This window comes from Triturus cristatus, chromosome 1_2 (genome assembly GCF_964204655.1).
Source record: "Triturus cristatus chromosome 1_2, aTriCri1.1, whole genome shotgun sequence".
Taxonomy (NCBI): domain Eukaryota; kingdom Metazoa; phylum Chordata; class Amphibia; order Caudata; family Salamandridae; genus Triturus; species Triturus cristatus.
In genome coordinates this window covers 252,417,594-252,432,874 of record NC_140580.1, presented here as the reverse complement: position 1 = coordinate 252,432,874, position 15,281 = coordinate 252,417,594, and the positions used below count along the sequence as shown (strand labels likewise).

The 15,281-nt window shown below is 44.3% G+C and overlaps 1 protein-coding gene across 1 annotated transcript in view; it reads left to right on the top strand.

Moving 5' to 3' along the window:
- KIFBP (kinesin family binding protein) overlaps positions 1-15,281 on the top strand; it is a 517,175-nt gene that overhangs the window by 475,062 nt on the left and 26,832 nt on the right. Inside the window, exon 6 of the mRNA XM_085603547.1 lies at positions 1,327-1,430. Within this exon, the coding sequence (XP_085459673.1) occupies positions 1,327-1,430 (104 nt within the window). The remainder of the gene's footprint in view (positions 1-1,326; positions 1,431-15,281) is intronic.

Below are 15,281 nucleotides of genomic sequence, written 5' to 3'. Positions count from 1 at the left end.
ATATTTTGGTTGGGCAGGGGATAATGCAGTTCTCGGAGATACAATGTAAATATGGATTAGACGCAAGACAATTTTTCAAATATTTACAGGTTAGAAGCTTTATGGCAACAAAGAAGGGAGGGCAGGTAGGATTTAAGAAAAACTCAATTCTGGAGATTATTCAGGGAGGAACTGATTGCACAATTAAAAGACTCTATTCGGAATTGATAGAATCTAAACAGGATGACTTAGAAAAAATAGCGGAAAACTGGGCACATAAGCTGGATGTAGGGAAAGACCCTTTTTTTCTCTCATTAGAATTGGGGCAGACTATATTATGCTCCGCCGCTCTCCAGGCACAACATTATAAAACATTGTATAGACTATATTATACCCCTGCCAGAATAGCGCAATGGGGAGGGACAACAGGTATTAACTGCCCAAAATGCGGAAGCTTGGAGGCTGATATAGTTCACATCTTTGCTACATGTCCGCATATGCAAACAATACAGAAAGATATCGAGGCCTTCTTTACCAGATCATTAGGATTCGAGATTAGTTTAACACTGGTGATTATATTGTTGGGAGTTAACAACGGTAATAGGTTATTCGAATATGATGGGTTTATTTTTATTGCCATGGCAGTACTGAGATTGTGTATTGTTGCGGAATGGCTTGCACCCTTGCCCCCGACCTTTCACCGGTGGTTAGCTAGATTAATAGAGATCTATAATCTGGAGATGGCAATTTATGCAAGGAAGGGGAAAAAGGGAAGACGATTAGGCAGGCAAATTTGGGAGCCATAATTAAATGGAAAGAATGTCATGTGAGCTAATGTACTATGATAATGTGTTTATATTTAGCTGATATTATGTCCTGTATATAATACATGATTGTGTATGAATTGTTTAAGGTCCAAGAAAACAGCATCAATGATGTAAATTGTTGTTGTTTATCTAATGTAATGTGTCCTGTCTTGTGCAAATTATATGGGGAAAAATCCTTAATAAAAAAAAAAAGAAAAAAAAAAAAGAAATATATTTACCTAAGATAAGCAACTTGTTCATCATCTGGTGCAATGAAACTCTTTATAATACCTGCTTTGGTTGCCCATACTTTTAGTCCATGTATCTGTTGAAAGCATTCAATATAAGATACAAATTGTTAACAGTAAAATTATGCGTTTGAAGCGTTTGTAGAATTTGAACTTGTTTTCCTGTTCGGCTATCTCAAACATGTAATTAAAAGAAGAGAGAGCATGGTGGTGAGCACTGGCAGAATATACTTTCTGTGATCGAGGTTTCATGTATTAATTTTTTATCTGGTCTGTTTTTTTGATTGATGCAGAACAAAAACACATGGAAATTCTTGGACGAAGGAAAGCTGAAATCGCTCGATGTTGGATTAAGTACTGTTTGAATCTCTTACAGGATGCTATGAAAAAGCTTGAGGTATTTAATATTATGTTTTTTATAAGGTAATGCCTCATTAGATTTAACCTGTTAAAGCACTTTCATGAAGTTGATTACTATAATTGTACAGTTAAGAAGCATAGTAATTCGTACATGACTTTATGATGGCCAATTTTTCAGAAGACCCTTTTCCTTTTTCATTTCTTTGTGTACAGATTCATAAAGAATTTTCTCCTTAATATGACTGTTTTTTTTTAATTTTTAAAAAGTACTCCTCTACTTTCCCCAGTTTGAATGTTTAGCACTTATGCATGTTTGGCTTGTACGCTTTATGTATGTATTTTTTGTCTTTAAACAGCAAATATAGTAATACAGTGACAGGTACATCTCAGTGTTAATTAAAAGCATACGTTCTGAAATCAGAGCTTACTGGACTCTTAAGATCCCAGCAATCTTAGGAGCACCACAGCAGTTGTGAATTCGAGGCCACGTTGATGGGAGGAGGCTGCTAATCAGTGGCAGAGGGAGCATTGTGTCTGAAATTCTGTGTGTGCTTCCTGGGTAATGTGATATTGTTGAAAGTCTTGCCTTAAACCAAGCTGGCGTGCTGTGGGGAGGCCCAAGATGGCAAGGCAGTTCACATGTGACTTGAACTTCTGGGGTGTGGACCTGGAATCAAAGTCTTAGAATGCCATTGGGAGGGGGAACAGTCAGAACACTGCGTTCTAAACCACGGGTGTTCCGACTCCGCAAGCTTAACCATGCTTGCCTTAACCACGCATGTGCTTGTGCGTGGTTAAGGCAATGTGCAATGTAGCTGCGGGCTGCATTGGACGGAAGCAGGGAGAGATCCGCGGTGAGGTAAGTGGGGCTAGGGGGATGGTTTGGGGTACTTTTGCAGGCTGGTGTGTCGGGGTTGCTTGGTGGGCTGCGGGGTGGGTCAGGGTTGCTTTGTGGGCTGTGGGGTGGGTTGACGTTGTTTCGTGGTTCCATCATACAACCCATCGGGAGCTGTGCTTTTGTTTACAGCAGGAGAACACGATGCAAGGGGGAGCTCTGGACAGTCTCTGTATAGCACCAAAGCATTTTTTCCAGTTCCTGACCGCCCGACTTGGGTCCTTACACATTATGTTGTAAATCTGAACTGGTTTCTTTTCTGACCTGTCTCTTAACCTTGTGGGTGCTATGATTCCCCTCTTTCCTGTTACACCAGTTCCTGCCCCATATCCCCCCCCACCCCCCCCAAAAATGTATCTAGGGAAAATGTACATACTTTTCCCCTTACATATTGGACATTCTAAAGTTAACCAGAATTTGCACAATTCTTTGGAAGAAACCAAGAAAATAGCCAAAATGTACCAACATGTTTTTCTTTATTTCTTTTTTAATATGGCCTCCACAAAATATTTGCTGTGCTAAGATCGAGAGTGAGCAAAGTTGTCAAAAACAAATGTATATTTTTTGACCAAATCTTTGCAATTTTCTAATTGGTATTCAGTGTTTCCTATGTTTGTGGGTTATACCTGCTTGGATTTTGTTTGGGGGTTGAGGAGAGGTGTAAATCTCATGGGTGATCCTGAAAAACAGTACATTTCTGAAAAATAGACAAAATTCTGAATACAGCAAGGCTGTAGATCGCTCGGGAGTTTCCCAAAAAAACTAGTCATTGAAATAAAAATAACAATGAAAGCAAGTGGTGACAAATAGTGAAAGTTGCTAATGTTTTCAGCTCTGATTTTTTGTGCCGACGTCAGAGTTACAACAGTAACTTACTATTACGTCTGTCTGACTTTTCTAATCACAGGGATCTATAATGTTCTCTGATTGTCTGGAAACAGGCAGTACATAGAGCCATCAACCGAGTTGCAGCTTATAATTTATTTTTTTGTATGTGTGTATTGACGGTGCATCAAGTTATACGGTAAAATTTAATGAATGAAAAATGGGTTCAAACCATAGCTGTGCATTTTTGAAAGGTGATGAAGATAGTACGTTTATGAATAGTGGTTATAAGTCCAACTCTGAATTTGTAGTTACTCATAATATCGTATGATTATTAGGGCAGTTTGCAAAATGTGTTGTATTCCATATTAGCTTACATTTGGAAACCAAAAATGGATCGAAATTCAATTGATAACAGCAAATGTTCTACTGTTCGGCGTGCCCACACTTCTCCTGATCAAAACAGTACCCAGTTTCTGTGTATGGGAAAATCACCCACGATAAGGAAGGCCCTTCACCCAGGAAGACCAACCAGCCTCAGAGGTTTCTGAAACCTAGACACCTAGTGAAGACCAGTTTAGATTCCACTACTATTTGCCCAGATTACCCAGCAGACCTCAAACTATGGCTAAAATAACAGTTTTCCGCACGTTTCTGAGAAGGAAGCTACTGTAATCTGCGGGGTTACACAAATGTTCAACCACCCAATGTTTATTCACTCCTCCTGAATTAAACAAAAAAAGGTTATAATCCTCTGCATTTCCGACAACTGACCACCACCCCTCCACCAGTTTGGATTCAACTACTATTTGCCCAGATTACCCAAAAAACCTCAAACTATGGCTAAAATTATAGATTTTCCTCAGGTTTCTGAGAGGGAAGCTTCTGTAATCTACAGGGTTACACAAACGTACTACCACCCAATGTTTATTCACTCCTAATCGTCTGCATTTCTGCCAATTACCCACCACCACTTCCTTCCTGGAATTGTGACTGATAAAATGGTCTCATCAGGAACTGTAGTGATATGTACTTCCTGTCTGTTTGAGACTTTTGCAGCTAGCAGTACATGGCAACGCAAGGCACTGCACAGACCCTTTTGGAGCTTTTTGAAGAGAAGCTCCTGAGGGAATCCATTGCAAGGTCTTCATGTTGTCCCACATGCCAAAACACCAAGGTTGTACAGCTCATTGTGAACAGCTTTATTCCTGTATCTAAATTGTCCACTTAAACATAACTTTTATAGAAGATTTATGGAGCAAGATCACACACAATCTTTTCACTAGTTCTTAATGTGAAAGGATAACTACCAAGATTTAAACTGCAGTCCTCCCAGTAGAACTCAGGCTGTAAGCGGAACCAGTAGAGTCTCTCAAGTTTCCTTGCTTGGTATATACTGCCTGAGCAACAGTCGCTCTTTGTACAGGATCAAAGACTCAGAAGTATATGTTCGAGGCATATGAGCCGCAGATTACACACTGTGCATAGATCGCCATCTGTTGTTTGGCCCGGATGTTTGCACTTGTTTTTGTCTTGGAAAGTCTTTGGAAGTCATAAGGTATGTGACTCCTCCTTTGGATCATAGTGCGCATGGGCATCGGCTCCATCCTCAGATTGTTTTTTTCCGCCATCGGGCTCGTCTGTGATCTCGTGTTCCAGTTTGGAACCGCCAACGTTTTTCTCCTTCGACGCGCAATCCTTCCCATCTCGACGGTATTGTTTTCGATCACGTTTCCAGCCACACGCGACCCTTCAACTTCAAAGTCTTCGATTCTGGTCATCGACAAAGGCCTTCGGGCCTACCCGGTCCTCATCTCCAGCTCATGGAAAGGACGTAATTTAAAAAGTGTCCTCGATGTGGGTCGAAGCTTTCCCCACACCGACCTACATGAGGTGTGCAACCTCTGCCTCTCACCGGAGCACTGTCCAGCTTGTGCCTCCTTCCGCTCCAAAAAGACCATCCGGGACCGACGAGCTCAAAGAACAATGGTGCGCTCATCATCTTCGATCCCCGACAACATCTTTCAAGAGGGCGTCTATGTTCCGGCGCATGGTCGAGTCAAGGAAGCCATCATCAGCGCCTCCGAAGCAGATGATTCCGACGTCGAAGACATCACTCCAGCTCAAAGGGCCGTGAGTACAGGCGTCGACCCCGACCCCCCCTTGACACCATCAAAAAAGCCTTCGGTACCACCTCCACGCCCAGGTGCACACCGAGACACTGCTTCCCATGCCCCGCCTTCGGGCCCGGTAAAGAAGCCTAGTAAGCCTTTAAGCGACTCGGGCTCGAGTCAGCCTACCCTCTGTACCGAAAAGCAACATCTGGCACCGAAGAAAAAAGCGTCTTCGACCTCATCCACGCCGACCGCTGCTCCCACATCGAAGCACTCGGTGTCGAAGGCTAGCACCAGTTCCCAGGCACCGACAACACCCTCGGAGCCGACTAAAAAACGCCCGCCGAAAGGCCCCGATACTTCCAAGCCAAAAACCTCGGAACCGAAAAAACAGCAACCGGTTCCAACTGATAAAGACACTTCAAAACTACACGGTTCCAAGCCTAGAACCGCTACCGAGTCAACACCCAAAAAACTTACGGCACCGAAGCCCTCGTCTCCAAAGGATCTGTCTCCTATAGATGAACTGTTTTGCCCAGATCCTACCCAAACAACTTTAATAAAGGATCCTAAGACTGGTCATTTAATGCTCAGCATCAAGAAAAGACCACTAGAAATGACTGCGCCCGCACCGCCACCAAAGGAGAGAGACTTTGCCACCGCTCCATTGCAGATTCTTTCTCCTCTTCCTCCTCCCCCACCACATCACTCTCCCACACCATCACCTACCCCAATTGATGATAACACCTCAGATGATTCAGGGGGAGGTGCGGACGATCACCCCCTTGGGGACCCTACTCCTACTGGCTCCCTTGACCCCTGGGATGATTACAGTGTCCCAGATGTCCCTTACACCCCACAAGATGATATTTATTCCTCCAGGCCTTCAACCCCCAGAGGACAATATCAGATTCAACCAGCTCCTTCATAGAGTTGCTCAATACCACGGGGTGGCCCTGCATACAGACCCAGTAGAGGAGGGTTTTCTTATGGATACCTTTGATACCACACAAAGGTCCACCTCAACACTGCCCATGCTTAAAGGGGTCATTAAGCACGCACTAGAGATCTTTAAAGACCCTGTCAGGGCTTGAGTCATCAACCCTAGGATCGAAAAAAAAGTAGAAGCCGCCCCTACTGATCCAGCATACTTTAAGGGCCCACACTACTAGACTCCCTAGTAGTCTCTAATGCCAGGAAGAGAGCGAATTCTCAAACGTCAGGTGACGCATCACCACCAGACAAGGAATCAAAACTCCTAGACGCAAACGCACAGCGTCACAGGCAGCAAATCTTTGGCACATTGCTAACACCCAAGCGCTCCTAGCCAGGTATGACAGGGCACATTATGACAAGCTTGAGTCCATAATGCAGCACCTCCCTGACAAATGTAAACCGGGCCAGTGAACTAATCCAAGAGGGTAAGACCATCATTAACACCTCCATTCGCTGTGCCCTAGACGCAGCAGACCCCGCCTCAAGGGCAATCAACACCAGTGTCCTTTTACGCAGGCATGCCTGGTTCCGTATATCAGGTTTTAAGCCCGAAGTACAGAGTTCTATACTCAATCAGCCTTTTGATGAGCAACACCTATTTGGCCCCAATGTAGACGTGTCCCTCGAATAAAATGAAGAAGGATACAGACACCGCCAAATCTATGGGAGCCTTGCAATCGCAAGCTCCCAGACGGTCCTTTCGTCGCTCATCCTTTAGAAGCACCCATCGAGGCTACTCCTCTGATACCCCCTCCACCTCTTACAAAGCTCCCGCACAATCCACCTTTGCTAGAGGTTACCAAAGGGGTGGTTACAGGGGGAATAACAGCAAGGGCAGAGGCAAAAACAACAACTACCGCTCTCCCTCCACTCCTACCCCATGACTTACCTCCACTTCCCCCGACTATTCCACTCCAGTCGGGGGAAGACTCCACCAATTTCTCCCTGCCTGGATAAACATCACTTCAGACAGGTGGGTCCAGGAAATCATTCAATCAGGCTACTGTCTCGAACTAACATCTACCCCCCAAACATACCACCCAAACACTGTCCAATGTCACAAGAACATTTGTTACTATTAAAGCAGGAGGTAATCTCCCTCCTACAAAAAAGTGCAATAGAACCAGTTCCCCTGCACCAACAAAACAAGGGAGTCTGCTCCCTCGATTTCTCATACCAAAAAAGGACAGATCTCTAAGGCCTATTTTAGACCTCAGACCCCTAAACCTATACATACATTCAGACCACTTCCACATGGTCACACTTCAACAGGTCCTCCCTCTGCTTTCCCCGGGCGACTTCCTTGGTACTCTAGACCTCAAGGACGCCTATTTCCACATTCCCATTCACAGCGCTCACAGAAAATACCTCAGATTCGTAGTGGACGGTCAGCACTATCAAATCAAAGTACTCCCATTCGGAGTCACCACAGCACCAAGAGTGTTTACCAAGTGCCTAGCAGTGCTGGCAGCACACCTAAGAAGACAACACATCCATGTCTTACCATATCTAGACGACTGGCTTATAAATGCCAAATCGTACAATCAGTGTGTACAACGCACTTATGCCACTATTCAACAACTTCACGACCTGGGGTTCACAATAAATCACGCCAAGTCCCAGCTGCAACCGTCCCACGCACAACAATACCTCGGTGCCACAATAGACACCTCAAGAGCGTTCGCCTACCCCAGCCCCGCCCGGATAGCGAGCATCCAAGCTCTTCTCACCAGATTCCAACCGCAACACTCTCTTCCAGCTTGAATGTTCATGCATCTAATAGGGATGATGGCATCTTGCATATTCATAGTGCCTCATGCAAGACTCCAGATGCGTCCTCTCCATGAGTGCTTAGCACGCCAATGGAACCAGGCTGAAGGTCAGCTAACAGATCTGGTGTTGGTAGACGGTCGTACACATCGCTCTCTGCAGTGATAGAACACCAAGGACCTTTCCAAAGGGCGACCGTTCCTCGAGCCAGTTCCTCAAATAGTCATGACAGTGGACGCATCGCTCTCCGGCTGGGGAGCTCACCTACTACATCACACCATGCAGGGCAGGTGGACACCTCAACAAAAGTACTGTGCACTGCGTCGGCCTTGCCAGTACACATATTCAGTGACTCGCAGCTCCCAGCACGCATACCCAGTGATAAGAATACTGTTGCGTGCAATAACACTAGGCGTACTGTCATTCCCTCCCTGCGATACAATTACATGATACTGGTGGGTGTATTGACCCCTTCCAACATGGCCGCCGGAACCAACATCAGGGAGAAGGCCATTGCACATGCGCACCACCCGGGTACACTGAGCCATCCCAGACCCGGAAATGTCGCCTCACGCGTAACGGAGCTTAGACACTACATAAGCCACCTCATACCGGCACTGCACGCACCAGCTGGGACCACGGGGACCATAATCAGGTTTACAGCAGAGGACTCTTCTCTACCAAGGCCTTGTACGCTTCCAAACGCTGCATCCTCAGCGAGCCTATCTTTCCCGATCGGGCTTACCGCAGCGCTGTTACTTTTACTTTCAGATTGGATCCGGGATGAGCCTCTCCCCTCGAGCCCCGATTTCTGTTGTAAAGCCCTTAGCATTGTAAATATTATTGGCGCACGTTTTTAACTCTTTATAACTTGAACATCACACCGCACTTCCGGCGTTTTTTCTCATAACAATGTCCTCGTAATCGGGGCAGTTTTTTAGGTGCAATGTAACGCTCCAGTGCATGACATTCCCACAAAAAATGCACGCTGTGCGCCCGAGACCACTAGGCACTCACCCCAGTGGCCCACACGCACAATACAGTGCCACATGCACCTCTATATAGAATCTGCACATAGCGCCCTGCGCCTTTACTGATAGTCATTGTCTACCCATTCACAGGAGCGCAGCTTGAACCACGTCACTCTCTGTGTGTTTTTAACCTAGCAGCATGCCTAGCAGTATCTGCGCATGCCGCAATCTGCATGAGCATATTTACTAGTCACTGTAGTGGCCTTCCACGAGGACAACTGCATAACCATAATATAAGCATTAAGATTGCATTTTATGTTGCGAAACCCTATATGTTTTGTCTTGTCGTCTTATTTCCCGTAGGAATTGTTTGCTATTTTAAAGTGTCTGTGAGTACGCCGACATTTTTTACCACACACCTTAGCGCGTGTGTAGGTACCACATTGGTTTTTCACGTGGCCACATTCACCTTTCGCCACTCACTTATCACCTTTCTGGTCCTGAAGAAAACCCCGTTAATCACACAGCGGGGGCTGAAACATGTAGACCGCCACACATAAGCCAACTTATAGGTAATTAATCCTTAACAGTTGCACCACACATATTTTAACTATATCCTGAGCCGCCAACATAAAAAATAAAAGCAAGGATTCTCGGAGGTATTTTTAACTGTAGAATATCACATCACATCACACTTACGCACCAACACCAGCTCCGCTGTAATCAGGCGTCGCAGCACAACCGGGGGGCACTCGGCCGCCCGGTTGGGACCCCAATGATGAAGCATGACACCAACTAGGTTGGTGTGTGAGGGGTCTTTTAAACAACACCTAATGGGTCCAACCTCATGACACAAAGAGTTATGTTAGTACTGCCGTCGGCAGCGCTGGCAGAGAATGGGTGTTGCAGGCTGCTGTGGCCTTCCGAGAAGGGCCCTGGTACTTAAGATTTTACAAATAAAGCACTGGGCGCCAGCAAAACCTCCACGCTACGGCGCCGTGTTGATGGTGACCTCAGCTAGGCCTACCAGTGCAAGGGGTTCGCCCTTCTCTGCACAGAGTCCTCAGACCAATAGGAAGAAGTTGGCACAGAAACTGGAATAGAAAATACAAAGTTTAATAAACCTCATGAGGTGGAACTACATTCACACAGCACCCTTCGGTGTTGAGTGAAGTAGCACACTGAACAGAAGAAGCATGGTCCTTTTATACCCACACAGGGGCTGAAAAAGGCGGTACAAGTACACATGAGAAGAGTTATGCACTTAGATGGTCATACAGAAACTGCACAGTCAACAAGTAGGAGGAGTAATAAGTTGCTGACATCAGTTAGAACAGCCTGACAGTTCTATACTAGGAACAGGTGCACTCTACTAGCTAAGCACATTTGCGCATGTGCAAGACTCTGGGAGAGGGAAACAGCAAATGTCCAGCACATAGCTAATTAAAATGGCTGCCAAATACAAAATGGCTTTCAGCTCATGCTAAGAGATTAATGCAATCTTCAACAGATGGTCCTTTTAGCATGAGCTAAAGACATTCCCATAATCCAGTAGGAAATATGCATATGTCGCCTGGGCGCTATGCTCCCCTATCTATAGGAAGGACCCCAAAGACGACGTAGGAGTAGTAAGGTTTTATTTCATTTGGTTGTAACAGTTTTCTTTGACACTTCTTCTTTATCCTCTGGTTGTTTTGGTACCCCTCTTCTTCTTGGTCCGCGGAAGGCGGTGTCTGCCCGAAGTCTCCGTGGAATATGTAAAGAAGGGAAAACAATACCAACGTTAGGGGACCTTTCTCGTCCTCTCGGACTCTGATGGGGAAAGGGGAGTGAGGAGTCACCGGGGTTCCAGCACCAAAATAACACTCGTGTGATTAGAAGTCATTAGGTGAGTGAGGGCTCTATGGAAAGAAACGGTCACAGCCCAGGTGCCCTCCCAACAGTGAACAACCTCCCCCAACGCCCTCCCCGTGTGTTTAAGAAGCCCAGGATACGACCCCGTACCTTTCCCAGCCACGCTCCTCCAGGCGCATGGCGGGGCGAGACGTGGTGTAGTTGGCCTCCTGGCTCAGCAACTCCCTCCGCTCCTCTCCCATCCTCCGACTCTCGTGCTCCTCTCTTCTCCGTCGCCTCTCGTGCTCCTCTCTTCTCCGTCTTACTCGTTTCTCTCTCCTCGGCTCCTCCTCGGGCTTTCGCGCTGGTGTCCTGTCCGGCTTCCGTCTTAGCGTCGTCGCTAGTCTCTGATTGGTAGGATATCCGTGACGTCGTCGGGGGCGGTTCTGTGGTTACTCCCAGCCAGTCCACGTTAAAGGGACCGCCAGCATCCTGCATGGAAGGTTTAAAGGAGCCGTCAGCGAGGGATTGAATGGAGGAAGTCTCGGGTTCCGAGACTCGCTGACAGCATATTAATTTTTTTTTCTCATAAATTTATCAATATACTAATTCATTGCTTGGTGGGCATTTCTCATTCTAAATATTGTTAAGCTGGTATGTATAAGGTATAAGCAGGAGTACAAAGGGAACAGAGCATTGGGTCATACAGATAGCAGGAGAGAGTTATTACTATTCTCAGAAACAGAACTATTAGCTTTCTAGTCCTAAGCAAATTCTAGAACCATCCAGTAAAGACATTTTCAAGACATTTTCAAGACTCCTATGCATTTCAGTGACCATCAATTTCAACTTAAAAATATCCAACAGCACATACCTAATAAAAACATTTTCACTAGACTTTTCCAGTGTTTCCTTTATGAGGGCTAGAGTATCAATCAAGATGAACTTTTCTCTCGCAGAATAAACATTATTCCTAATAAAGCAGTGCTCCTCCTCAAAAATGGGACGACCAATGGGGTACATTTTCAACAAAAAAGAAAAAGAAGTCCTTGGGAAATTAAAGCCGCTGTACAACCAACCAGAGGGGAGTCTTCTCCCTGTGTCCGTTTGAGCCTCACAGGCAGGCTCTTGTTGTTCCCACGGTGGAGCTGCACAACTCGCAACTCAGGAATCACGGCCCAGTTTCAAGGGAAAAGTTTCTTCTTTCAGGATAGGGCAATCACCCACCAGGGCAAATGCTCTCAGTGATCCTGTCCAGTGTCTCAGGCAGTGCACCAGTTTTCTTCATTTCAATCTAACAGGCACCAGAGGCACAGCACCTGTACCCTGAACTCAAGTCCTTCCCTAACTCCTGTATTGCTCTGCTGGCACACTGCTCTTTCGTTGGGGCCATAGATTGCATTCAGTGTGCCCAGGTATCTCTTGACCAACAAAGGTGAAGACTTTACAGCCACTTTGGGACCAGGATTCAGAGGCCTGATGCTAGGATCTCTGAAGCAACCCTTGTTTCAAAGGGGGTTACCTCAAGCAAAAACTTTCTCGCCTTCCTGGTCGGTCTGTGACTCTCGGCTGGGCATCAAAAACTTGATCCACGATTTCTCCTTTCTGATTTGTGACCCCGTCTTTCGCCCAAGACAGTGGCAGGGGTACACACTTCACATCCCAGTGCTTCCGGCCTTCTACCTTCACTGAGGTCCTGGTTGCCAGCAATGCCTGTGCTGGTTACCTTCACTTTGACTTCAAGCTGGACTGGTGCTGACTCTCCAAGCTGGATCTGATGTCCGCGCCCCTCTGGCAATGGTTGTAAGGCAGCAAATATCTATTGGTGGACAGAACAAAAGGTCTTTAGACAAGGCACAGAAATAATCTATCAACAGAGAGGATAGTCTCAGAATACTTTGTAGTCTAGGGACGCCCTATATATTAGCAAGGCACCCAAGAACCACTTTCATCTATGTGAGAGTAAAATAAACAACAGCCTGGACCTATTGGCAAGTATAAAAGGAACTCTTTGGTGAACTGACAAGAGTATTACGTCACCCAATCCCAAGCAGCCAAGGAGGTCTGTGTTCATTTACTAAATTCTGAGGAAAAGAGAAAAACAATACAGACATACTCCAAATCCTTACATCTGTATATTCCTATCTTAATCATCTAAAGACCCTCAAGAAAAAAGGAAATGTTCTACACTTTTACTCATAGACTTTGCATTACTTGTACAGGACTGCAGACACTTCTAAAAATGATTTCTCTTAATAAAAGCACCTACATTGTATGCTTAGGACCATGCTCTCATGTTATAGGAGCAACAGGAAAATCTAAAACTGCTAATTTAGCAGGGATTCCTATTACATAAAGAACTAAAAACTTCAACATAATGGGTACATTTTCTCCAGCAGAACATCTTGTGACAAATAGACTCCTATAAAACAATATTTTCCTCAAAAATGTTTGCTAAGGATCACATGGGCATCTTCTCTGCATTCTATTTTTCACAATCCAAACTATGCAACATCAGCTCTAGTAAGGACTGTCAGTTTATTTACACAGACTAGCTAATAAAAACTAGCAATGCCCTTGCAAAACTGTATGTAGCATGAGAATAACAAACAATAGTGGTGTTATCACCTGAGAATTTTAGAACAAAAACTACCCACAGCTAGTTCCCCTTAAAGATCAAATAAGGAAACCACAATCTAGACTACTCATCCTTTCATAATTTCATCAGACAGGATGGGCAGTAACATAGCAAATTTATTTATTCATTTTATTAATGCTAATAATGTTTAAAACAGTATTACTGAATAGCCAATTAAATGTCTCATGGATATTTACAGACAGTTTAGACAGGCTCAAAAGAAATTAGGAAAAAGCGAGAGAAAACATAAATTTGCCTACCCTTAATTTGAAGAGGAGCTAGCCTCCTCCCCCCATTTTGACAGTAGGAAACCTGTAACAGGTTTCATTCTGTCAACACTATCAACCCCAATTTCTAGCAACTGGGCATAAACAAACTCTGAGGAGCTAAATAGCACATTGAGCTAGCTAAAGAACATATTCCTTTAGCAAATGTACAAGTGTGACACGAGGGTACATGAATTCAAACTAAATCCCATGGCTTCCTTATTTCAGCCCTGAAAGCATTAGTGCTATACATATGACAGAGCCATTGTCTTAATAAAAGCTGACATATACCATTATTATTAAATCTGTTCATATGAGTGAACTAAAACTTGCTTTAGCAAAAAAAAGCAAGCAAAACCTCTTTCTGTCCCTGCCCTGCCATTTCGTCCTTCAAATGTCGAAATGTCAAAGCAAATGTTGCGCTGAGCCCTGCTTCTAAATGTAGAACTTCGACCTTTAACCTATTCGCAGCTGTTCTATCTTGAGTGCAAGGTTTTCATGCCGTTTTACAAATTCAAAATGACCCTGGAGGCTGACAGCTCAACAGCAAAACCCACTCCATTCCTGTCTACCAGCAATTCAGAGGTAAGCTTAATAACTTCTGCCAGTTTTTTTTGGACATATTTATATTTGTAAGCAGTGTGCCGAGTGCTTGTATAGCAGTATAGATGTCAGCTATTCATTCTATGCTTACATATGTGCATTTACTGTAGCCTGAGGCAGTTTAAAAGCTGCTCTGATTGGAAAAACCTAATTTAAATAGTGAATGTTACTCAATTTCGACTTTGATGTTTGGGGCACTTAAAAATGAATATCCTACAATGTTTCTGCATAATAGTCATCCCCAGAATGTCCCCTACATATTCCAGAGATGTGGCATCAGAAATGTATAATGTATACCCTTATAAAAATGAGTTTTATACGCCTGGGTAAAGTGACATTTCACATGTAAGTGACCCCCCTATTGCTGTATAGCATGGCTTAAATTCAATTTGGATGCTAGGAGTTCACAGCATCATTACTAGGCATTATAAATATTAAAAAACGAATTTAATGCACCTATTTTATATAACATTTTTTATATAATCAAAAAAATTATTTATTTTTATTTTTTAATAAATCCAATCATTTTGATGAGTCCACATATGAAAAGCAAGCTGCATCCCTTGCCTATCATATTTAAACACATTCATTCATAGCCCTAAGAACAGAAACCGAACTTGAAAGTCTGCGCCACTTTTAAATGAAGGACAGTCATTATTATTTAACATCAAAACCCACTCTTATCCTTATTTAAAAAGGCATTAAGAAAATAAATCCCTACTGTCAATCTGTCCTCTGTTTATCAAAAATAATGAAACTATATTTCTAACTTTTAAAACAGAAGTCTGAAATGCAGGATTTTACACCATGTTTGACTTCAGCTGTTCTCTGTGGCCGGAGTCAGAAATACCCACGTGCTGACACAGCTGCTTGACACGTAAAGGCGTCGAATTCACACGCCTTTCAAGTCAGCCTTTCAAGTCAGCCTTTCAAGTCAGCCTTTCCACAAATCTGTCGTTCTGTAATGTATTCAGGTC